This window comes from Pogonomyrmex barbatus, unplaced genomic scaffold, assembly GCF_055798465.1.
Source record: "Pogonomyrmex barbatus isolate J1 unplaced genomic scaffold, ASM5579846v1 scaffold3, whole genome shotgun sequence".
Classification (NCBI taxonomy): domain Eukaryota; kingdom Metazoa; phylum Arthropoda; class Insecta; order Hymenoptera; family Formicidae; genus Pogonomyrmex; species Pogonomyrmex barbatus.
In genome coordinates, this window is record NW_028297127.1 from 18,568,603 (window position 1) to 18,595,579 (window position 26,977).

The following is a 26,977-nucleotide window of genomic DNA, read 5'->3' on the forward strand; positions in this document are numbered from 1 at the left end:
AGGAAAGATTGATGGCGACGAAAAGTCGAACACCGCGAAGTAATTTTGATAGAGCGGTCGAGCGAGTGCCGGCGCTCCTCGCAAAGCCGCACACCTACTATCATTGTCAGCCGACAGGATTTTTTTTTCCTGTCCGTAATCAATGCGCGCAACAGTGACGTGAGAGATGCGCGGGAAACGCGTTGCGAAATATATTAGGATAAACACGAAAGTTGATTATCAATATCTAGTCATTGATTTTTCATTTTTCAGAGAAAGCTTTTTCTCGTTTTTTTTCGTCCCTCCCTTCCTCCTTCCCTCTCCCTCTCTCTCTCTCTCTCTCTCTCTCTCTCTCTCTCTCTCTCTCTCTCTCTCACTCACTTTCTTTCTTGCGAGAGTGATATCGATTCGCGCAGCATCGCCAGAGCGATATTAATGAATTACCCCTCGAAATTCCGATAATTAACGCGGCGCACTTTATTGGATCGGGAAAGCCATTTCGTGCCGAGATAAAACTTGAATTGGAAGAAGACTAAATAAGTTTACGAGATGCGCACGAAAAAGTATTTTGAACGTCGGGCAGAGAATTGATTCGTTAAATTGATTGGTTAAAGATAATTATTATTGCATTTATTTACGTGCAATTGCTTTAGTTGATTGACCTTTGAATACATGATTTAAATAAACAATATATATTGTATCTATATTTACATTGGAATGTACACGAAATGTTCTATGTGTAGACAATTTATTTTCTGTTAATCTCAGAGTTGTTAGTATAATTCTTTACATTTCCATCACAACTTTCCGAAGCATACAATGAGATACATAAGGGAAACATGAAATATTTTGTAGTATGAAATGTGGTTTTAACATCGAATGCAGATGTGGAGAGAAAGAAACCCAGCGGGATATGTGACTTGGCGTCTTTGAGGGACAAGAGTCCTTTGTCTTGACGATCGTCGCGGTTGAATTGAAGCCATGGATTTGGTCGTCGTAATGGTCCACTTCCGCCTTCAGACATTAATTTCAACCCCCCCCCCCCCCCGTTTGTGTGCGTCGTTCGATAAATCGATAACCACAATAAGAGAGGGATCTTGTGAAAGATTAATGTCTTAATGATATCTCCCCTCTATCGAGCGATCGACGATTTTGTGTAAGTCTTCTTTGTTAATAATAAAAAAAAAAAAAATACGACGTGATACATTCAAATTTTACCGCTTCATAATATTTTTTTATATTCGGCGTTATTTAACGATGCACATGTGGTTTCCGTGGCGTAATAATATTTCACGATTAACCTGGTCAGGTTGCATGCAGTCGATATATCACAGGATTAAAAATAGCATTCCGGATATCGATGCTTTCATAAAGTCGACCATCGGCCGTTCCTTAAATCATGTGACATGATTTTAAACGACGCCGATCTAGGCAACTCACTTATCTTGCTAACCAGTAAAAGCGGGTGAATGAAAATATGTGTATGATGATTTATTACGGACTGCATGAGAAAATCATAGCGGCTATTAGAATGGTGGCTGCCAAAGTATAATCAAATGATTATGCCCAAACTTATGAATTTAATTGCTTTAAGTGGCATTTAAATACGCAAATTCAATAAATTTCAATAAATGATCCATTTAGATTTAGAATTGCGCAAGGTGTTATGGAATTGAGGGATTTAATACGAATTCTGCGGCGCCAAGCTGGGAAGAGGGAAGTCTCCTTTGCAAGACGCACAGGATATCTGCCTTTCTATCTTCAAAATGCGAATTGGCGTCGATTCCAAGGTGGTGATTTGTAGTCTCCCGGGGAAACATTTCTCATTACAATTGTATGCGGAAAGCAGCGTAGACGTGACCATTTATTGCGACGAAACTGCACGTCCCGACCTCAGAATTCCCGCCGATGGACTCATGCCGACCACTCATCTTGGCAACGAGCAGCGGTAGTTATCGGAGTCGGCCGACAGATTTGGGTTATCCGACAGGTCGGTCCATTGTCTCGTAATTGTAGTAGGCTGAGCAAACGCATCGCTTGACACACAACGGCTAATCCGCCGTTAATTTTATTGAACTGTTTATGACGATTCGATAGGACAGATATGGACATTTGTACGACATTGCCGAAGGATAAAGATATTTAAATATTATTTTTAATAATATTTAATATTATATATATATATATATATATTTTTTTTTTATTTGACGTTTTTAATTGTTATATAAAAGTCTCATAGACTATTACCAGTAGGCATGAAACAAAACATTATCACTGAGAACGGTACTTATATGTAATTTTATATTTAAATCATCTCAAGTATCATCTTGAGATGCTATGTGGTTACTTCATCGGTTAGAGAAAATCTTAAGCAGCGTAAAGCCAGATTTAAGATTATCCTGAAAATAAAATCAAATTGTGAAAATATCCTCTCCCTTATATTTCCCCAAATTGTTTGCGATATAAGAAAATTATATGTGCATTTCATCAAAATAAATCCAATCCCCCGTTTCTCCTCCCTTAGCTTAATTCCTAAAGTGCATCGGAAGGTGCCATGTGGATCGATATTATGCGACAGGTCCATTGTCGCAGCGCGCGACGGCGTGGCAGATGCGACGTTTCGCCCGCGGCGCGCTAATCCGCCCAAACCCGTTAATTTCATTGGGTTGTTTATCGGGGACTGAGGGGACAGAAGAGCGAGGGGGGTAAGAGGGACCGGAGAGGAGAGAACATACGAGGTGCACCGGAGCCGCCGCGTGCTTCGTCGAGGGACCGCGCGCGCGTTCGCATTTAGTAACTCCATTAACGCGTTAACAATCGGTGGCAGGTTATCGCCGGATCGCGCGCTCGTATAACGGGCGATCTCGCGTGTCCCGAGATAGCGCCGGCAATCACGCTTCGTTCCGTTCGAGCGGTGATACGAAACGAGCCGGCACGCAACGCGGAGACTCTCCTCCCCCGCTTCACTCTCCATAGCGTGTATACGTGTACGTTTTTGCGGTTCCTCTCTATCCAATTCTTTTCCCTCGCCGTTGACGATCTCGCGCGATCGCCTCGACCCGATAACCAAAAACGATTTCGTCGCGCGATCGTTCCTCCCCTCCCGCTCTTCCCTCCCCGTCATCCTCGCTCGTTCCCGTTCTGTTTGATATCGCATTGCATGCACCACGCACGATCTCTCCCGATAACCGCGCGATAACATGCACTACCGAGATTCCATGCGATACCATAATCCGAATAATGTGACACCTGGCGCGTACAATTTTGAGAAGATTATGCTTCTTTTCTGTAAAACTTTGTTGAAGGAAAGAAGTGACTTATTTTCTTATAATCCAAGAATCAAAGAGCTTTACAATGACACATGAAAATATTGACAATGTAAATTGTACGTGCATAATATGAAGAGCACATAAAGCTTCCAAGATATTACTAAAATTATTAATAAAAAGACCGAGTAATAAATATAGATGGACGAAAATAATTTACTTTATCTTACATTTTTTTTACTTTTTAATTGTGTAAAGTCACTCCTAATAAGGAATTTTGAGGAAAATAAAAGTTTCTTTATATACTCTTTTATTATTAACAACTTGTTGCTGATTTTTCACTGACAATTTCACGTACGTTAGATATTATTTATAGCAAACATTGTGCAATGAATATAGATAAATTTTTAAATTGATAACATTTCATCTTTATTTTAAATGAATACATGGAATACTTGTAACATTGAATCTGTAATGTTTTTATGATTAATCGCTCCAATCTAGAAATATGTCAAGTATGAGTGATCGAGGTTATAATTGCCATCTCGTGTTAGATTTATTGAAACATAATAAGGATAAATCTAATTATTTTATCTACTTCGACAATACGAGCCAATACATTAGCATTTACGTTGCACGTTTATTGAATTTGATTATAATATCTATCAACTGATATATTTGGTCCACATATGTGACGCAACACAAAATGGCTTTATCACATATCTAACTGCAAATTAATTTACTCCACAAATATTTTGACCAAAATCGAAATACATAGTATTATGACAAAGTAGCGCAATGTTCGAAAATAACATTTGCGGCTACACGCGGAACTTTAGACGGCAAATACCGCAACCATAACGTTTCATGATGTTCGAGTAGCGTGAAACAGAAACTGAAAAGCCAGACAGGATATACCTGACCTAACCCTTTAGCGAGATAACCAAGCACTGGTTGTGGTCAGTCACCCGTAGAGGTTACATGAATCTAATGTTACTCATTGTATCCATCGCAAAATCTGCTTTCAGAATATATTCTCTTGATCTCTTCATTTAATAATACATAATATAAAGCGGATAAATTATTGAGAACTATTTTCCTAATTTAAGCAAAATACAATTAACTGAAATAAATTATATATATATATATATATATATATATATATATATAATTTATTTCAGTTAATTGTATTTTGCTTAAATTAGGAAAATAGTTCTCAATAATTTATCCGCTTTATATTATGTATTATTATGTATATATATATATGCAGCTACCACCATATTGAGAAACATATTGAGAACAAAAACTCTTCTAAAGTACTTATATGTAGCGTATGTAGCGTTGGATTAACATATTAGATATTGTAACAGAGAGTTGACAGAGAATTGTAAGAACAGTAAAGATTGAAAGAAAAATATATCTTTATGAAATTTTCATATGTATCACGCGTTCGCACAGAAGCCAAGATGTTTTCATACGTTCGTCTGATGCTTTTTCAAACGTGTCTTCAAGTATCGCACAAATGCACACTGACATACCGCAACATAGCGACTTCTTTCAATTGATGCACCGATGGTCCACTGCACATAAAAGGATGAGAAACGCTGACCTACATACATCATATAGACTGCTGCACTCTACACGGCAACAGAATCGACCTCGGTTGTTCTGTCGAAATTTCGATGCCATAAACTTTCCACGTCGGGTATGCCTTTCGTCCGGAACTCTCATTGAGTCTCAAGAGTCATCGGAACAAACTCTCTTCCCTGAATCGCTACCGGTCGAGACTACGGTCGTTTCGGTTGTCTGAAGAAAAAACGGCATCACTTTGCACTCTACGTGCGCGGCTCCAAGTTTAAAGCTAACGTAAAGCAAAATGATCAAAGAGAATGGTTAAATATAGGTGACAGACGTAAACACGAATCCAGAAAACTAATCGTCGAAATATGATAGAATGTATGTGCTTGACTCGAGAATTTGTAGTCTTTTTGAAAGGCTTTTGCGCAACTAAAATAAAAATTTTATACACATATTCGAGGAAAAAAATTCGCGACATGTCAGTGTATATCTATTCGAACGAGCTACCGCGGTGGCGCTGAATCGTTTCCGCGTTATTTGTTCTACTACGTTTCTCATGATGATCCCTTCGAAGACGTATTCTGAAATAAGTTCAGCTTTTATAAAGATCACAGAGGAAGAAAAGCAAATCCATAATAATTGGTCTACCGAGAAATTTCACATCAATCTAAAGTTTGAAGCCGATCGAAGTACCTCAAGTGGTTTAATGCTTTCGGACGAACCGATCTCTTCCAAATGCCTGGAAACATTGAAGCACTCGATTGTAGCAATCGAGAGCTGGCAATCATACTGCGGCAAAGTTTCTCCACTTGAAATTTCCGAGCACCTTGTCCAGCTTGCCAGCATTCGCGAAAAGTGTGCAAATTAATACTATTACGTAAACACAATGTTATACCGGGAATTAGCATATTTATGTCGGCGGAAGCGCAACTTTGCAAATACTCTTGTTACTTATCTTATTTGAGATAAAAAGAAATAGATATATTTCCAAGACGAATCGTATATTATGCTAAATGTCACAGACGGCAAACAATTGGGTCAACACATTTCTCTCTATTTGCAGAAAACGGCAGTAAAACGGCAAGTGCGATGAAAGCTTAATATTATTGCTTCGAAATATTTAATACGCTATCCCGTACCTGATTTAACGCATTTGTTGAAATATATTTCTATACTTACTTATAAAATAAAAACTCTTGTAATATAATTCGGAATCTAACGTTTTTGCGTTGCGATAGAAATTAAAAAATTTATCATTTCTATCTAATATTTTGATAATTTTACGCGATTTAAAAAAAGATAATCACAAAATAAATTAAAAACGAACTATTAAATTGGCATTAAGTAAAAAAATTTTTATTTACATATTTATCGATTTACCTGTTATTGAGATAAAGTTGTACAAATTTATTTTATTGCATAATCTGATATCGCGCGGCATTTATATATGTACTTTGTACACAGCAATTCGATGGAAACGCCGTGATTGGCCACCAGGTTTATATACCTTATGTTTTATGCATTCTCTTTCTACAATGATCTTAAAGCATCAACAGAGGAAGGAAGCAGGCAGCCCCGTCTAAGGAAAACGGGGGCAGGTCTGCCGCATTCCCCCGGAGGTCGAGATCGTATTTCCGGCTTTCACAATTTTACTATTTATGCAATATCGTGCTCGGTCCCACCGGGTCGCAAGATAGGTCGTAGCGTTTGAGTAGGGGCGAAGTTACTAAGTACCGTTAAAACCAGTTTCTCCACAGACTCCGTTTCGTAAACTCTCTCGTTTGGTAAACAATAGCGATTGTAATTGCGAGGAATACAAAAACGATAGTTTGAAAGAAAAATATGAACAATTTTTTTATTCGTATCTCGTATTCCTATCTGTAAAATTGTGTAACATTTTATGAAAATAATAATTATTTCAATATTCATGCCTCTAGGAAACAGACCGACCGGTTTATTATTTCTTCTTACACATTGGTAGAGTCCGCTTTCGTAAAGAAAGCATTGCAACAGTTTCGCGCGCTAAAAACAATTAAAGTTTTTTTTTACCAAAATTTGTTTATATTAAAATATCAGTGCATTTAGAACAGAACAAAACGTAATTCGTTATCTAAATTTTCTTTTAACGTCACATTAAAAACAAAGTGAAGCAAGATGTGGCTCACATATTGCAACTCGGTGGTAATTAAATTTCATGAAATATTTACGTAATACATGACTGCATTTTTGTAACAGTCTAATGCTTAATTAAAGTAAGCTTTTAAATCAAATTACTGTATATGTATACTATACCGTATGATACATTTTACTCTAAATTTTTTCGCAGCTTTTACGTAAAATTAAATATATTTTCATTCAGCGTACAACGTAACAATCATTCGTCTTTTTTATTTTATTTATACACCAATGTATCGAACAGGATTATTTTAATATGACATATTTCTGTCGAATAAAATTTCTATCGAATCTCTTTTCTGTTTTGTAATATACAGATTGCTATTATTTACATAAGAGTAATGTTTTATACCATTACCATTTTATTATGACTTTTTTATATCTGTAAAAATAGTTATTTTGTATATCCATCAAGAGCTATTAAAAATGCCTGACGCATTATTTTCAGATGCAATCCAATCGGTTATGTTAAGCCAATTTATATAAATACAAATATATGTGCTGGCAGCTTCGCGTTTTTTAGCAATATTTGTTTTAATTAAATTTCAATATATGCCTGTCATATCCTGTTATGAATACGTCTATCAAATTAAATAGATTATTTATCTGATATTTTAATCTGCTAAATGAAACTATTTTCTATATTAAGCTAAAACTTATATGAGAGATACGAAATTTTTGATTTTTTACTATTTAATTTATTTTATATTTCTTGTTATAAAATTAATCAAATATTTTTTAAATATTTACTATTATTATTATTACTAACTGTTAATTAATATTTTTAGATATCGTGGATCAGACGACGTGATTTCCACGTCTTAACAAGCTCCCTGTTCACATATACGAACGACGAGCGATTTCAAGTACTGCATCCCGAGGGCTCGGACGATTGGACCCTTCAAATAAAATACGTCCAAGAAAGAGACAACGGGACGTACGAGTGTCAGGTAACGTAGCCTACAATCGCGCAAACAATCTTCTTACGATTTAATTAATTCAATATACTTTAACAAACGTTTCTTTTCAAACCTTTATCGCGTAATATTTCCTCGCTTTATCATTTTGTTGTATATTTTTATTTCTCTTTTTCCTTTTTAAAAAGGGAAACTGATGAATTGCTCGTGAATTGACATTTATGTACCATCTTTTGTGATTTATCATTGATAATATTGGTCTCGCGATACGCCCGAGCTATCTGATATAACATGCAAATTATTATCTTCGGATGTATATTTCTATCTTGAAATCGGATATATATTTTATATAAATACAACATGAAAGTACGAGCGTGTATCATTAGGTGATATATGCCGAATATATACAGTGAGAGTAATAAATCCTCCTAATTAATAATTCCAAACATTGCTAATTATGCATATCGCAACATATGTGTCATCAACTTGACATTAATGCACGATATACACTCGATGCCTAATATTACAAAACATTTAATTCTCTTTTTGCAATAATTTTTTAATAACTGATATTAATTATTTTACTTTTATATATATATATCTGATACATAATATGAGAAGAAATAATATTTATAAAAATTGCAAAACTCACTCACAAACGAGATAAAATTCTCGGTTGAAGTAGAAAATGCGTTGGATCGAAAAAAAGTTCCGCGAAGGTACTATAAAAATTACTCCAATGTGGATAGAAAATAATTTTGATGTCTTAATAACGAAGCTAAAGAACTTTTTTATTGCGTTACTGGGAAATATAATTAAGTACGGGGACATTAACACGTAAATCCATGTGACGTGAGCAATGCGGATAAACGATCCTTACTACATATTCATACATTTTTCCAATTAATGGAATGGCAAACACGAGCCCGCGGCAAGTACGTGCGAGCGTGAAAGAAATCGGACAGACAGTGTGAATAACGAGACACGATGTCCGTTTGCATTCGCCATAGAGTAAACTCTACAAAACACTACAGTCTCTGATCTTTTTGAAGTTCCTCCGGGTCTCGAGGTTCGAGTTTAAGGCGGTAAAGGTGACTTCTTATGTTAATTTGTTGGCGGTGCGAATATAATGTAACTGCGAAACTTTTTCCAATGAACTTGGAGAACTTTCCTTTTCGCATTACTCGCTCTCCCTATTTGGTTTTGAGGAACATCTTTGGCTCATTCTCGTAGTCAGTGAACTGTATGGTTTAATCATTGATAAACTACTATACTGTGCGAGGTGGGATATTCCTCAGGTGTATTTTGCGAAAACAAACAATATTAATTAAAAAAGTTACGAAATCAATCATTATATTTCCATTTAAAAGGATCATAAAAGGAATTTGTTTAAGTATAAAACGAAATGAAATATCTGTAATAATATAGATATTGTTACAGATATTGTGTTTAATACATCGAAAGAAATGAAATGATACATAAAATGATTAACGACAAAATCCCATTTATTACGAAATAACGAATACGTTATAATTAAACGATATACAATAATGAAAATTAATAAGTATTCAATGTACAACGTAATATTAAAAGCCGATTACATCATTGAAATTTAGATTGTACCTTTACACAATAATTTAATAATTATACCGAGGTTAATGGACGTAGGAAAATAGATTGCTGCTAGGTACACTTACGATAATTTGTCGATAATGAATTAATCAGAATATCAACAAGAATATTAAGTAATTTAGATGATTGGAGCTTATATTTTTATTCATCAAGTGTATTGATTTACAGAATATTTTAAAGCACTTTTTTTCATTTCGCGATTATACATTTCAAGATAAATCCGATCAGTCAAATTTTTTATATTAAAATTTAATTTTAATTATGTCACATGATGTAATAATTTCAACGATTAATTACATCATCAGGAATTGATCTTGAAAATAAATCAATAGTGTGTGTGTGTGTATTGACTATTTGTTGAATGGCGCATCGCGGCATTCCGTCTATTTGACCGCAGAAAGAGAGAAGAGGCGGACGACCAGATGAGGTTATAAGCCGCAATGTAACTCTCGACACCTCATTATGTAGCGAGGTCACTGAGCATGAAGATCATTCTGTCACAAGATCGATAATACGTAGGTGTCTTCCCGACCAACATGTATATTATAACACTCGAGATGGATATCGCCCGTGCGACTGCCTGTCATTGTAGCTTCTAATTAAAAGTCATCGGAAATACGATTAAACATACGAAACAATCACTTGTTGTTGTTCACGCTATGACAAACCGCATCGGATAACGAATTATTCGTTAACCTTAATGTATTTCCAAGCCATGTATCAGCTAAGCCGTGTACTGAATTATGGTATTTTTTGTTTCGCGATATCGCATGGTCTAATTTTTTGAAGATGAAATTAATTATTTAAGGTAACATAGAAGATTTATTGTAGATAATAATGCATTATGGATCGAATTGCGATAATCTTTATGATTTACACGAGTAAATCAGACTTTGAATTTCACTCGAATAAAATGAAATTGTGTGTGTGCCTGTATATATGAGATAAAAGGAATGCGGTACATTGAATAAAGATAATTCCCTTTTAAAATTTGTGCTCAAGTATGAAATCAATTATTATGGCTTTGACGAGAATTGGCTATTGACAATTAGCACTTTTAAAAGAGATCCTCCTTTGTTACAAATATTATCAAATATTGTTGTTTCTTCATTCCTTTCTTTGAATTCCTTTTGATGATAATTATTCTCATTGAGATAAGGCTATACAACAGAAAATATCACGGAAGGAAAAGTCTCTCGCAACTTTTCTTATCTTTGATATTGTCGCAACAAACATTTTAACGCGAAAAAGCAGCAAGCGCAGCTATCGGGTAAATATAGTACGGTGACCGCTTTATTGCATGGTGGCGATTAAATGTAATTGAAGATGAAGCGATGGAAAGCTTTGCAAGTAATCAATACCACGCTACAGTAACGTCTGTATAAAAATAAGAAATAATGTGTATTTTCGGGTACATAACACACACACACACACACACACACACACGCGCGCGCGCGTAATCATTCCCTAAAATAAACTTAATTATCATGGTTTCTATTTTAAGAAGACACTTCTACGTAAAAGCATTGATTTGTCTATATATATGCATATATATGAACAGATGAATGCTTTTTTATGTCTGCTCTTAAAATAGAAACCACAACAATTAAGTTTATTTTAGGGAAAGATTTCATATTTTAATATATATACATTAAACCTATATACAGATGAATATACAGATTCATTTCTATGAAATCTAGAGCATATATTTTTTTCTTAATAATTATTCGACAGATAAGAATATTACATAAATTAGGTTTTTTTAATTTGGCAAATATAAGACAAATTGTAAAAAAATATTTAAAATTTTATATAATATGTAATATTATATAATTTTATTTAATGTTCAATTAATTTATAATAAATAATTATTATTATAATAATTTATATGAAATTTGATATAATATTTAATTATTTCGTACACATATGTGCACGAAAAATCTTTGCTGAGAATATAAAATTTTACTCGTTTACTCATTCTGTCGATAATATTTTCCATTATATTATTTTTACACAAAGTTTCATATTATATTTAAAATATATTTAAAGAGTTCAAAAGTTATTGCTCTCATGCATTCGAATATTTCTCTGCAGCTTTCAACGTTTTTATTCTACAAAGTGCAGATTTAACCGCAGGAAACGTGCCAAGATATTTTCACTTCAAATTTTTCCAGCACTTTTAATGATTGAGCATAACGCGCAGGGCCGTTTGCTTATCATCGAATAGAGCGGTTGAAAAATACGAGACAACTGTGCAATGTTATTTTCGGGCATCTCTATTGCGATTACATGGACCGTGCGAGACGGAAGTAATGGCAGTATTAAATGCCAGGTTTAATTAGACGTCCGATCCTACAACGGCTACAGAAAGAAATTAATTAAGGCAAACCTTGAGTTGTTACGTAGTACGTAAGTCAAGGCACTTAACTTTTTACGCGTCTTCGAAGGAGTAATGGAAAGCTCGTTTCGCGCTTATCGCAAGCTCCGTCTTAGCCGCAGCTGGCTACGACTGGGATTGGTTGTACCTATATCTACACAGAAAGTGGATCGTTTGTGGGACACACAGCACGAGAAGTCCCTTCGGCGCTGAAGATAAGTACTTTCTCGCCTTGGCTCATGTCGAAGCGGACGCAGTCGCGATCGTGGGGCTCGTTAAGCTTTTGGACTAAGTTTCTGCCCGCGCTGCGAAACGCTGGGCTAAACCGAGATTCTGATATTTCCTTGATGGAGGTCAAATTTGGCAGTTAATCTCGGGCGAAGCCCAGGGATTTATGCCCGGCGATACGCGCCGCGCGATATCTTACTTTGATCGGGATTAAAATACGAGCGCTCGCGCGACGTTTCATTAATCCGCGAAACTACATCGATCCTGAATTACGCAATAATTTAGATATCTTGTAAGCTCTTTTATGAACATCGATTAGATCTTTTTCAATTTCAATTGTTGTTATATGTGAACTATTTTACGATATGCATATATTCGCTGCTGCGATAATAAAAAGTTTATTCATGTGTCGATCGAGACGAAATAATAGCATTATCTTGAAATATTATGCAATAATGAACTCTCTACAAATTGGTAGAGGAGAAAGTGATATGGATACTTATTATAGGTGACGAATTCTAACTTATTTATAAAATCATTTGTTTAGTAATCCATTATGGTGCTAATATACCAGTATACAATAGTCGATATTTATTATAAGGCATTTATTTGCGAGCATTTCGAAATTTTTTCAAGATACTTACATTTTAACATTCAATTATACATAATTCCTCATTCTTTTTAAATTTGAAGATATTATCACAAATATGAATATATACTTGAATATTTTTTGTTATTTACTGTTTTATCCAGCTATACATATTTGGAGTGCAAAGTTAAATAATAGTATTTTGTTAATGTGGTTCTCTAAACGTGCTGGTAATATGACTAAAACTTTTGAGATTTTTATATTGAAGTAATTCTTCGATAATAATTTAAGTAAAAAATTTAAGAATCTAAAAGTTTTATAAATCTGTCCTTTTCGCAGTTTGTCTGATGATCTATCTTTTAAAGTAAATCAGCATTTACTTCTATTTATTTTAAAATTTCGTAATTATATTATATAGTTTTATAGTTATATTATAGTTATTTTTAACAGTTTATTTTAAACGAATGTAATTTGATAACAAAATACTGTGTTTTTTTTAAATAAAACGAATTTTTCAAATTTATTTTTGTGATAGCCCATTATTATTTCTACATCTATTTCTCTTCGACTCATTATGTGTCGCTACATTTTTACAAATAATGTTCAATATTTCATTAATAAATATTTCATAACTTTAAATCTAGAATCTATTGAACAACATTAATAAATATAATCATTAGTTTTCAATTTAAAATATTGATTATCATTGTACAAATTATTGTACAAAATATAAATGGCTATAATATCACCTTCTCCTCTATAAATAGTAAAATATTATTATGCTTTATTGTTCCTCTGAAACGTAATTGCCTACATTTTAGTTAATGTTATATTTTGAAGCCTTCCTGGCTATCTACGCCTTAATTTTGTGCCATTTCAACGCGCGTTATTGCGAAATCATCGTAATCGCGACTTCTTATAGTGAATAAATCTCTCGAAAATGAGGGCTGCGAAAATAGCTCAGCGGAATCGCCTTTAAGCTCTAAAAAGGCTTATTATTAAGCTTTCAATGTTCAATTTGCCATGGCTCGTTCGACGGAATTGTATCCGATATTTATCCATAAGAACTAATCCACCAGTTTCATCTCTAACGACGACCAGTCTACGCGATACGAGTGCTTCTTGCGTTAACCGAAAATTAACGCTTCGACTAACGTGCCGGGTTTAATTGAGCTCGAACCACCGTTGCATATTTTCGCAGCCGGAACTTTCGGCGCGTACGAACAACACACGTGTGGGCACGTGTGTGGACCGCTACGTGCTGGAAATTTATGATACGAAGAGTATAGCTGCAGGGCTCTCTGTCGTGTTCAAGCGAGCGAGTGCATGCATAATAATTTTGCTAATAAAGTAGGCGCGCTACGGAACATAAAGAAACTTTACCTGCTGGAAAAGGGTTGAAAAGAAAGATGATCGATATTTTCCGAAAATTAAACATAAGAATTAACCTATTTTTAGTTTACTTTTCAGTATCCCATTTGCGCATAAAATAGTAATTTTCAAATTTCTTAAAGCTTCTTATCAATTGTCATACGTTTTTTTAAAATGTATCTTCTGATATTATCGAAGTTACAAATTTACTATTAAAGATTTACAAAATTTTTAGAGACTTTTATGCGTTACGTATTTAATTTAAAAAGAAATTGCATGGTCTTATTTAATATTTAATTTTAAATACGTTTTTGCTTAACTTTAAATAAAAAAAAATTTAAATAAAACAAACAAAGGTATTTGAAAACGAATATTAAAAAGATGTGATGAAAGATTCTAATACAATTAAAAGTATTAAAAACACAACGTCAATTGATGTTAGTGATATCTAACAAGATTCAAATACTGATCTCTATGTCAATAGAATTGTGCAATCAAACCGAGCGCGCTTATAAATTCCGTCCATATGCGAATATCGTAAAAGAATAATCGAAATACATGCGTTCCGATGGATGAGTAAAAAAAACATGACGACGAAAAAATTTAAAAATTGAACGCTCTCACTCCTCCGCTCTCTTTCTCTCTCTCTCTCTGTCTATATTTTTTCGAGAGAAATGGTTCGGCCGATTTATTTTACAATTTATAGACAAAAAAAGCATTGTCCGATTCTGACCTCTGAAACAATTCATCGAGTTACATAACTCATTTTACTGAATAAATCATTAGTCACGAAACCTCGATTTGTTAATACGTAACATAGCAATATGTCAATTTTTTACGTGTTAATATACAACATACACTATATATACCGATATATCAATTTTTCTTGTATTTTATATGTGATTTTATATGTGCTCCTATATCTAGGAGCTTCTCTTTTTTATTATTTTAGTCTTTATTGTTACTTTTAATAAAGTTTATAGAAATTATTTTAGTAATAAATAAACTTTACAATATGTAATGTAAAATTTATCTTTTATAAGAGTTTACATCGTTACATATATTTTGAGTGTTTGCATACCTGTAATACTGAAAATATTTTAAAAGCTACGTTCGTGTTGAGAATATACAACTATACAATAGTTTAGAATTTCTTAGACGGCAATTCTTCATACAACAATTTTATATATCATTTTATATGACGACACTCAATCAAACGCAAATATCACGTTCTCAGGTGGTGTTACTTACGGCAAAACTATATTAACTCACGACCGATTGTAAAATCGGAACATTCACATTTTGTAGATTCCAGGCGTGTAACGGAGAACGGCGGACGCGGAAATAAATCTATATCTCTCCGTATGGCGGGTAACGACTCGTGGACCGTGTCACCGTCGAGAGAAAAAAAGAATTCCAATTTGATCGCACTTTCGATCGGGAGAATTCCGAGATTACCGGCCAGAGCACGATGCCAATTTTTACAATCCACCGAGACGGAGAATTCTCGTGCAGCCCACGCGTCAGCTGGAGCACAAATAACATAACTACGTGCAGGATGTTACGCAAGTCGCGATTCCGCCGGAATCGGAACGGACGTTTCGAAATTCGTGTACGACGGACGAGAAGTCAGCTGGGAAATTTGGTACGTCGGATAGAAATTAACGGATGGGTATCATCTGCTCGCAAACATGATTCGTCGTCTATTACGCTGACGACGAGATGAAATTATAGTACTAGTCGCCGTGGAGATTTCGCAAATTTTACTTTTTGTCATCTTTAATACGTAAATACACTTCGTGAATATATAAAATAATATAATGATTGATTGATACAAAAAGGAGATTTTTTTAAATTAAACAATTAAAAACAATAGAATATTTTAAAAATTTATTTTTTATTTTTTATAAGTCAGGTTCAGTATTTTTTATATGCGCGATAAATTATAAATAAAAGTAGTTTAACTAAAAATTTTAGTAGAGTTACTTCTTATTGGATTACATTTGCCACAAACATATTATATTTATGAAAGTATAAATAAATTAATAAAAATGTAATAACTTGGCTAATTTGAACTCTAGTTGCTCTGCAGTTGAACGATAATTTCGTTCAAAAGATGCACGGAGACAGAAATTTAGTTTATAAACTCTATTAACTATTTAACTTAAATTAGAAATGTAGGACTGTATTTTTAATAATAACGTGAAGTTTATTTTTTAGAAATACTCAATAAATATTTATTAAAAAATATTTATCTCGAAAGCGTGGTAGAAAAACAAGATAATATGCAGGCTGAGTGAATTAACTTAAATAACGAATGAACGTCTAACTTTCCTAGTCTTAACTTCAATCTTCATTACATTTGCCGGTAAACAACTTAGTGCACGAGCAACCTAAATAATACGATAATACGGAAACGGATAAGCATGCGCCATTGCAAGACGGCTTTTCGAAAAGGCGATAATGGTTTGTAATGCGTAAATCGCAAGCAATATGACACGCTGTGTGATACATCACAATTGTATTTGAACGAAAAATAAACATAATACAAAACAGATAATCGCGTATCAATTTTCATTCATAGAAAGATTACCATGTGACATCCCTTCGCATATCGTAATTGCAAAATAATAATTGCCAAGTTCTATTTATAGCTCGTCTACAAATATCGAAGAATAAAATTTTAAGCAACGGCAAATTAGAACGTGTAGCTTACATCATAATTATTACGCTAATTGATTAAATTCAACATTGACATCTGCGCAATATTTACATTAAAGGCATGTGACGGCAGCGTAAATACTGTATACCGTCATTAGAACTTTCGTAATTGCGTTGCGCTTTGCAAAACGTTATTTATTCATCGCGCTACCATTTACATACCAGTGTAATTCTAACAAATTAGCATTAAAGAACATGAACTTCTTTTAACATAGCTTGTCATTTGCTGCATTAATTCGCGCAAGCAATCACCGGTGTAATTAACAATAAGTTAAATAACGCAAACGTGTTACGAAATGGAAGAAGGGAGTGAGAGCTTTGTGGGATAGCTTTTCGAAAACGCGTTAGGGAAGAGAGCCTATAGTGGTGAGGTCGAATTTCCTCGATTGGAATTAAAGATTAAACTCACGATAACACATTTTAGTCGCGCGCACGCCAATTTCGGACGGCGTAACGCCGCGAGAACGACGATACGCCGGGGAGGAGGGGAGAGAGGATAACTTTCGCGCTTTAACGGGGCGAACGTAACGAATAATTAAGTTAAGCGAGGAGAGAAAGCAATTTCCTCCGAGTTTGCGGACCTTTTGTGAAAATCCGACACCCTCGAGCGTTGACGCACTCTTGACTTCGTATTTCGATCTTTTGTCGATATGTCCTATATCTATCGCGATATAAACTGAAAGTGTTGCTAAAAAGATGTTAATTATGCAAACATTGTCGCTTTCAAACGATAACAATATTGTTATCGTTATTTGTTTAATAAAAGATTTAACTTTCGAGTTAATTATTGCACAAATAAGGATTCTTTTATGTTATTTCGAGATCAAAGTGTCAAAGAATTTTATTTCATTGATGAAGTGGATTTTATTCTTATCTTATATATTAAAATGCGATCTTATATATTAACTGTATTAAATAAAAATTTCAAATATAATTAAAATTTCAAATATAATTAAAATTTCAAATATAATTATTAATGAATGCCATAACGGGAATTTAAAATTTTTAAATTGATAATTCAATTGAAAAAAAGCAATATTGAATTCTGAGTAGATTACTTAGCTCAATTAGAATAATAAAAATCATATCAACTATTGAGAAATAAGTACCGGTTTTTCCAGAAATGAAAGATAATACCTTTCAATGAATCATCAGTAATGAATCACTAGCTTAATATATGTATGATATATATGTATGTGAACTGATATGAATTATGCTCCAAATATGGCATTAAAAAGAAATATATATGTAAGAGATTAAAAACGGAAGATTAAAAACATTTTATTATACATTAATATGATTCATGTTATTATTTATTTAAATTCGTACTTTCTTTATATTCATAAAATTAATCTTTGAAGGAACTTTTTCTTGTAACTTTTTCTTGTGCCTTTACAAGTATAATAAAATTAAAAACAATACAATTACATTCGTATCACTTTGGCGTACTGATTTACGAAAATTAACGAAATTATAGGACCGCTCACAAATTCGTTGTACTTTAATGACGGAAAGCGAGAACGTGGAAGGTTACTGATTAAATCCGCCTTTGATTCAATTGCGAGACGCGTGCGATAAAAGTGATAAAGGGAACACGAAAGGGTGAACGAATTTGAAATTACAGGGTGGCCGCACGTCAATCTTTCATGCGCACCGCTAATTTAAACTTTTCAATCGGACTGCCTTGTTACGCGCCACGACAATTTCGACATCTTTAACAAGTGATTCGTGGAATAATTAATTCGACGAGAGCGACACGATAGCGTATCTATCATGTTGGATTTGAGCTTTTGCTGCAGACACGCAATGTTCATCAAATTGTACAATGAATATTTGCCGTTTTTTGATAAAAGATACTTCTTATGAATTTATAAAAGCAACACATTTTACGAGCTATTGTATTATATTTAAATTTATAAGATTAGTATTAATATCTTTATTTAAAATTATTTTGTATTTATAAAATGTATTATTATTTTGCCTATAATCGCAAAATTATATTTTGACTTTATATAAATTTAACGAATTTGCGACATACACTGAGAATTGCTTAGATTACGTGTACGCAAATATATAATTTTTATTTTTAATAGTTATATATGAATATTATCCGTATTAATAACGATTAACCGCTCTCCATTTTACTGGCTGGACGGTTGTTATCTGCTGATTTTTACTTATTAAGTACTGTGTAATAATTTATGGAGCAAACGTTTATCCCAGACACGTTTATTGCTTCTGCAAATAACGCGCGCAATGAAAACTTATGGACACCATAATCGTCACGCACCCGGCTTATCTAGATAAAATGAATGATCAATTTTCCATGCGACTTATCATCGCGAGAAAGCAGCGTAGTTCACCGAGTTTTAACATCGTAATGAATAATGAATAACTAATTTCCCTACTTATTTCGCTCTTTGACATTAATGGACATTTTGATCTTCTGCAGTTGTTTAATATGATATTAACGCACATTAAAGGCTCGCAATATTCAGAGGTGGAATTATGATAGTTACTACATTATTTGACTTTTATAATGCCCCGTCAGACTGAGATGCGGCGTCTCCGTGTCTTCGGAAGGAAGGAAAAGCTTCGTTGGACCATAAGCAGTCCCGGACATTTCCCTACCTCGTAACAGAATTAACAGTTATGCGCTCTCGAGGTTGCACATAATCGCGGCACTGTAGCATAACAGCCTGGCGCTGTAGATCGCTGATGCATGGCGGATGAGAAACTACGATTTTCCGAAATTAATTAACGCTACCGGGGGGAGGGGGGGAGGGGTTTGATCTTGTGCTTCCCCAGCAAATTGATTCCGATTACGTCGCAAGAAAAATACACGTTGCGTGTCGATCAATCAACAGGACGTAAAAAGAGAAGAGTAACGATTAATTGAGCAGCATTGGTTAATAACAGTACATTATTCGAATTTCCGAAACGTCGGGTGGTAATGAAAGACTTGTCGCGCAGACCATGTCGATTGCTTTAATTCCCGCGCTGTGTTGCTTTAATTCCCTATAAAACCTTCACGTGCCGTTTATTTTGGTCAACAATCAAAAATACTTGCGAAACGTTGATACATCGAATATCTATTTCCGTAAATTTGAAATAAGCTCATTAAAAATATTATCCAATTACTTTTATCAGCAGAGAGCAGGATAAAATAGCGAGATGTTTACGTTCTCTTTCATTGCTCTTTGAAATTTACTTATAATTTTTGTGGAGTTTTCTTGGAGATAAACGCAGTATATTTAACATCATATAAATACATCGTCCAAAAAAAATTTGCTTTAATGCGGTAAGCTTCGATTTACTAGTATTCAATAACCATTTCCTGTCGGAGAAAGGAAAACGAATGGTTATTTCTGACAACGGAAACATGTTACCTCTTCGAAGCGCAATCAATTCACCTTTAAGAAAATCATTAATCGACACATGGCAATTAAAATACATGGCGTAAGATACGCAGTAATTTCATTTCGTTAGAACGGACGTTTTCTGACACAAACTTAATCCAATAACATCAACTGACAACGAAATTTTATCACGGCGGAACTTACGCTTCATAAATCCTATTATAATATCCTATAATAATAGGATTAGTTTGGCGCTGGTAATGCGCGCATGTATGTGATCCAAGCAAGATTTCTTTAATTTCCGTAAGTACACGTTAGCGTTCTATGTCGGAAGCAACGATGAAAGAGTAATGAGTCGACAGGACGTATCTCATCCGCAGGAAATAGAAGGCGGAGAATCGTTTAACATTTAAATACGTTGACAAAATAATAATACGATATTGTTTTAGCAACTTATTCTTATCGCGAGATTGCACTCTCTCTACCTCACATCCTGTGCCTTAATTATCGAGATTTATAAAAAGAAACACGCGAGGCACATTAGAAAATAATTAATAAAATGGAGAGAAAACTTCAGATATTAAAAGGTACATTGAACGATCTAATTTTACAAAAGCACATTGTCACGAATTGTACGACGAAATTAACCTTAACAAGTCTCCAAGACCAGAGATTTTGCTGCGTCTCAGGAGAGAATCTTCCAAGCTAGCGAAATGTCCTTAATCGTTTCATGTTCTGCTCTTGGCTCGCTCGGGATCGGGGTAAAGGGTCTGAACCGGTGATGCAATATCCCACGATGTCGTTGCGTTTTACTCCGGTTCACTTTTTAAGACGATAACTTAGCAAAGTCTAAAGTAAAGGCTGACTCTTCGTCTGCGACGTAACGAATCCCGTTATTCTTGATTTTATTCTTTTCTTTTTTTTTTTTTTTTTTTTTTTTGATAGAGCGAAACACAATCAGCGAGAGAATCGCGCGTATCGCTCGTTCAATTTGTATGCGCGACGATTTAGAAATTTGCTCCTTTGTCACAGTGTTCAGCTATTAAATTTATAACTTTGTGCTCAAGTGATCGCGTTCGTAATCTCGATCGAAAATTCGTATCGTTGACATCTCCGCCGCTACTAAAAACGCGCGCGGTTACTGGAGAGGACAATGATTAAATGGGAATAGACTTCCGATTTCGAAGCGGGTGGAAATGATGATAGCTACGCCATTGGTCGTCGTTTACCTCCGCAGCGCGAAATTGATAATATCGATCTTCGGAATGAAACAGGGTCGACGTCAAGCTTTTCAATAAATCGACCGTCACGAGGGCACTTTCGGCATCGCTTGGAAACCGGGGGAAGCCCGCTCGGGGCGGAATTTCTTTGATTACCAGAACACAAAGTTGCATCCTTCCTTCGTCGCTTCTTCTGACCCATCTGCCGCGCTACATGGATAATAATACATACGGCAGATGGGTAAGGTACGTATGCACGTATGCATACATGTATTCGCGACGCCTCCGGGGAAACTTCCGAGACTTCAAAAGGCCGAAGCGCCTCTGTATGTGACGCTCAAACGCAAGTCTCCGACCGACTTCTCTTTACTCCATTCCGTCTTTCTACCAGCTTCCGCCTTCATTTTGCTGGCAGCAACCGTGTAACGCCATCCTGATGATGGAAGTTTCGTCCGCTGGCGCGGCCTTTACACCTCGTTACGGAACGGGCGCGTGAAGTGTACGAGAGTCTCCGTTACATTATTCCTCGACTTAAATTGCATAGAGTGTATAACATGGTGGAGCAGCATAGGAGAATAATACATCCCGAAACAAAGGAAGAAACCATTGTTAGTGAAGTCGATGAACTGGCTGTGTTGAACGAGCCGGTTTCCTTGAGGCGAAGTATCTCGGGGAATATCATTTTAGCCTTTTATCGTATCATAAAAACTTGCTGTATTGTCAAGCAATAGGAGATAAAAATATCATAGAAATTGTAACGATCGTAAAATGAAATACTTGACGACGTACACGGTATATGTATAAAATATATGATTGTACGTAAAAAAAAAAAAAAAAAAAAACACTATTATACGTTTACATTATATTTTTATACTAAGCAAATTTTTAATTCGAGTAAATACGTAAACATATCTTTTAATTATTATTTTACGTTATTAGATTATACACACAAGATTATATCACATATTTTAAGGATAATACTGTAAAAGTAAATAATGTCTCGATTTCAATATCGAAAGTTTTTCCCATTGTCAATTAAAATTATTGATAGATTTCCGTATATTAAGTATCTTTTGTTACTTACCCGATTAAAGTATATACACAATGTTCGTTGCCGAATTTAAAATGTACAGAATGTGTCGAATCAATAAATAATGAGGCGCGCATTGTTCAACCGGCAAAAAAAGTTGAAATTCGCTGTTGCAATACTAATTGGCAAAGTTTCTTGGATCGTCAATAACGAAATCTAACCCAATTTACTACTTGTTTCTGGTGAAATATAGCTAATTCACGAGTGCAGTACAGACTCGTTACATCTCGCATACGCCGCCACGCCGCGTTTATATCATGGCCGAAATCGTGCTAACACTTGATAAACGTAGCCAATCTCGTCCCGTTAAATTTCTTCGCGAGGCATTTGAAATGATAATGTCTCGTCATTAAATGTAGCAATCCGGCCATTTGGATGTAATATGGCCAAGTTAAGACGGAACTACGTTGGGAAATTCAGGCAGTGTGAGATCCACAAGCTGCGGAGCAAGTTAGTCGACCGTAAATCCGGGTGCAACCGCGGACTTGCCATCAGCAATCTTTGAGGAAACTTCCCCCGAGTTTGGATGCACGTGGAATGGTGTATGGTACAATCTGCACACGTTGATTACACGTTATGCGACAATGTCTTGTGGTGGTAACACTGTTTACGGCCAACATTTATTCAATAATTAAATAATAAATTTAATAAAAAATCTATCAGTCTTAATCTATCTGCAAAATATAACTCAAAGGTACTAAACCTTTCTCTTAATTATTAATTAATGAAATGCTCATGTGGTGTTAAAGAATATAACAATGAACCTAAAAATTATTATTTGTAATTAATTAAGTATCTTACTCTGAGTTTAAATATTATTTATAAAGATAATATAAGATATAGGGTGTCCCAGATTTATCGTTAACACTTGTTGGCAAATTTTTGAAATCATTTCGAGACAAAAATCCTAATCTCAAAATGGGGACTAATTTAGCTAGGAGTTTAAAGTTGACTAATCAAACTGTCCGAAATTCGCGCGCTTAGACATGGCACATTGCAATAGTAAAAGTATTTTTTCAAACATTAATTTTATTTTCGAAATTCATGTAATTTTGCATTTATTATTGCAATCACTTTTTATTTTTATTATTTTATGCATAGGCTATTTGTTAATTATAAAAATAATAATAACAGCATAATGGAAAATGTGATACGCATCGAATCATCACGTGTAATATATCATAAATAATTAATAATAATATATCATAGATAATGACATTCGTGATAAAAATATACAAATTAATATCAATTAATAAATGATTTTTTAATATTTGTATTATATTTATCATGTATTATTTTATATAATAAAATATAATAATGTATGAAATAAACAATTCTTTCTCGGCAATTTATTTAAAATAAAAAATTAAAGATCACTGATTTGTTTGAGAAAATATAACATTGAAGTTAATAATTTAACTTAATAATTTAATAATAACAATTAATTTAGTACTAATAATAATAAACAATAAAATCATAATTTTATTGTTAAAAAAAATAAATACAACAAATTATTAATTGCATATTCTCACATTTTTTATTGTGCTGTTATTATTATTTTCATAAGTAACAAACAGTCCATGCATAAAAGTAAGAAGAGATTGCAACAACAAATGCAAAATTACATCAACTTCGAGAATAGAATTAATGTCTAAGACTATAATTATTAAAGAATATGCTATGCTTGAGTCCACAAATTTTGAACAAGGTGATTAGTCTATTTTAAATTCTTTTCATTTGAGAAATATTGTAGCCTGGATCTTTTAGTATTAAGGTTTTCGTCTCGATTTACCATTAATGGATGTCACGATAAATCTGAGATATCCTACATATATGTAAGGCATTTATATTAATAAAGTTAAAATCAGGAATAAATCTGATTGACTTATTTATACTTCTTTTCTCATATACATATACATTTACATTATATATTTACTATATACATATACATTTATATATTTGAATATTATAATTTTATCAATTGTATGCAATTATTTGTAATTATTTTATTCATAACTTTTTATCATTCTACCAGCAAATGTATATATGTATTTCAAAAATAGATTTATACATCGTGCATGGCATCTTTCCTCAGTAAGTAAAGCGTGAAATGTTTGAGCGTGAGTTGTTTGTTGCAAGGAGGATGACTTGAAGCAACACATGCAGAAAAGTATGATACAAAAGAGAGTTTCTACTAAGACTTAAAAACAGAAGACAATTCCTTTCACAATAGGTACAATTTAGCAACATGTGCTCTTTCCGTTCGCCATCTCATGTATACTTACCTATCTGCCTACCTATCTACCTACGTATATATGCACTTTCAAATACAGACTACGCATCCTTTGCAATCCGCGTTATATCCCGGGCCAACGTTTCTTCCTTCTGTAACATTTTCTGCCGCCCTTCTTTTGCTCCCATCGGTAAATTCCTGAACACGACTCTCTCGTCTCAGTCAGGACATAGCCTGTAGCGTTACTGCGATATTGCAGTCGCGAAATAATTTGAAATGGCTCGCTTCTATCAAAGCGTCGAATCGGATTAAACGCTGAGGATGACGGAACTCTCGATGGGAGCAAAGAAAAAAAAAAGAGAGAGAAGAAAAAAAGATGATGTCGAGAGTAGAGCTACGGCTCTGTAAGCAATGTTCATAATTTATGTACGGTCTACACTTCCTCGTCGCATTAAAGGGAAAGAATCCCTTTTTGCACAATGTGTGCGTACGCGTAAGGCAAACGTAAAGCAAACGTTGTGTTAGCAAGAATATCAAAGAAGATACCCACTTGAAAGAACACTTTATTTCCTGGCGCGATTCAGCATGATACGTGTCTTAAGGGCTACTTTTAGACTACATTCGTCCCGTACACACGTATACACGGGTGACGGGTCGCGATACATCTCGGCATACAGTTGCGTGCAATCGGGGGATTTTATCCCAGGACAACACGGGGAGCTTGCTCTTGCTTCGAGCTTCTCCGGCTTCGCCGTGCTTTAGTATCGACAACTTCTCACAGATCTTTCTTTTATCCGTCCTGGGAGCACTCCTCCCCCTTGTCACGAGGTCAATTTTATATATCTCCCGCCGAGGTTTTAAGCGAACAGAAACTTTTCAAGCAGCCGGATCCTTGTGATCTCAGTTGTAACATCGAGAAAGCAGGTACTCGTTATAGCGATCTTATTGCGCCACGTGGAACGATATTTCACGTTGCGCCTGGCGCGACATATTCTTTATCGTAAATCACCGGCGCGCCCGGTCGCCTTCGAAACGCTATGAGATACGTTTTCGCCGATAATCTTGCAGCGCAGCGGGAATACACGCGAGATTAATTTAGCAGGCGGGAATGAAAAGCGATAAATATATTTTACATCCGAAGGAAATCTCTTCGCGAGAGAGCGCATTCTTCGAACACGATCTTCCTCTTGTATATCATCAATATCACTGATCCGAGACAGCTTCCATCAAAAACTGTCATCTTTTTTCTCAAAACGAAGTTTACATTTACGTCGTTTTGATTTTGGATCAACGGGAAAGTAAGTAGTAACGTTTCATTGCGTCGAGCAACTCGGAACGCTTTATAAAACATCTGAAAGAGGTAAAAACTTACTAGCGCGCTGAGGAAAAAAAAAATATCAATACCCGTTCGTGTAAATTGTAAAAGCTCACCAGTCACCGTGTCTGTACGCTCCGATAATCACGATTCTAAAGCTGCCATCGCAAGCAAAATTTACTCTATCGCAGAAGGAGGGAGGGATTACTCGGCAATTCATCTAGAAAGAATCATCGATCGCGTCGTTATTACGCGACGTAACATTATTTCGCCGCGAACCGTTGTTAACCGGCGCAACATTCCGCAACGCGATCCCGCAGAAAATCGCATCAGTCTTCTCGCCTTATAAGAATCACTCCCGACACGAGCGATTCGTACAATCGCGTGCAATCTGGGTTTTATCCCGCGTCGATTCTTTATCCCTCGTCCCGACGCGGCGCCGCTTCTTCCACCGTTTCTCAGCTACGAAGAACGGCTTCAACAGTTGTTTCTGTTTTTCTGCGCGCGACGTCGGCGACGTCTCTCCGGGGCACTGATAAAATCGATTTCTCTCTCGCGATACGACGTCGACGTCGCCTGCAACGACAGCGACGACATCGACGACGACGACGACGACGACGACGACGACGGCGACGTCGACGAAGAAGACGATACGTTGAAGTACTTGCGAAGCTCCGCCTCGACACTTCCACCTTCCTCAGCCTTTTTGCCTCTATCGGTTTTTTTTTGACAAGAAATAGACGACGGTTTGCTTTAAAACCGCAGTCCGACACTTCGCGCCTCGCGCGGATATTTTCAGCCGCGAGAAAATGGAGACGTTACTTGAGCGTGGCTCTACTCCTTCTTTAGATTTCTCCCGCTGAGAGTGCCTTTGTATAGATGTGATGAAGATTGAGAAGAAGGTAACTCGGTTACTTATGCCCTACC

At 35.1% G+C, this 26,977-nt stretch overlaps 1 protein-coding gene across 1 annotated transcript in view; it reads left to right on the top strand.

The window, feature by feature from the left end:
• The window catches only part of dpr12 (defective proboscis extension response 12), a 256,462-nt gene that overhangs the window by 153,885 nt on the left and 75,600 nt on the right, over nucleotides 1–26,977 (top strand). The window contains exon 4 of the mRNA XM_089079259.1: nucleotides 7,787–7,948. Within this exon, the coding sequence (XP_088935385.1) occupies nucleotides 7,787–7,948 (162 nt within the window). The remainder of the gene's footprint in view (nucleotides 1–7,786; nucleotides 7,949–26,977) is intronic.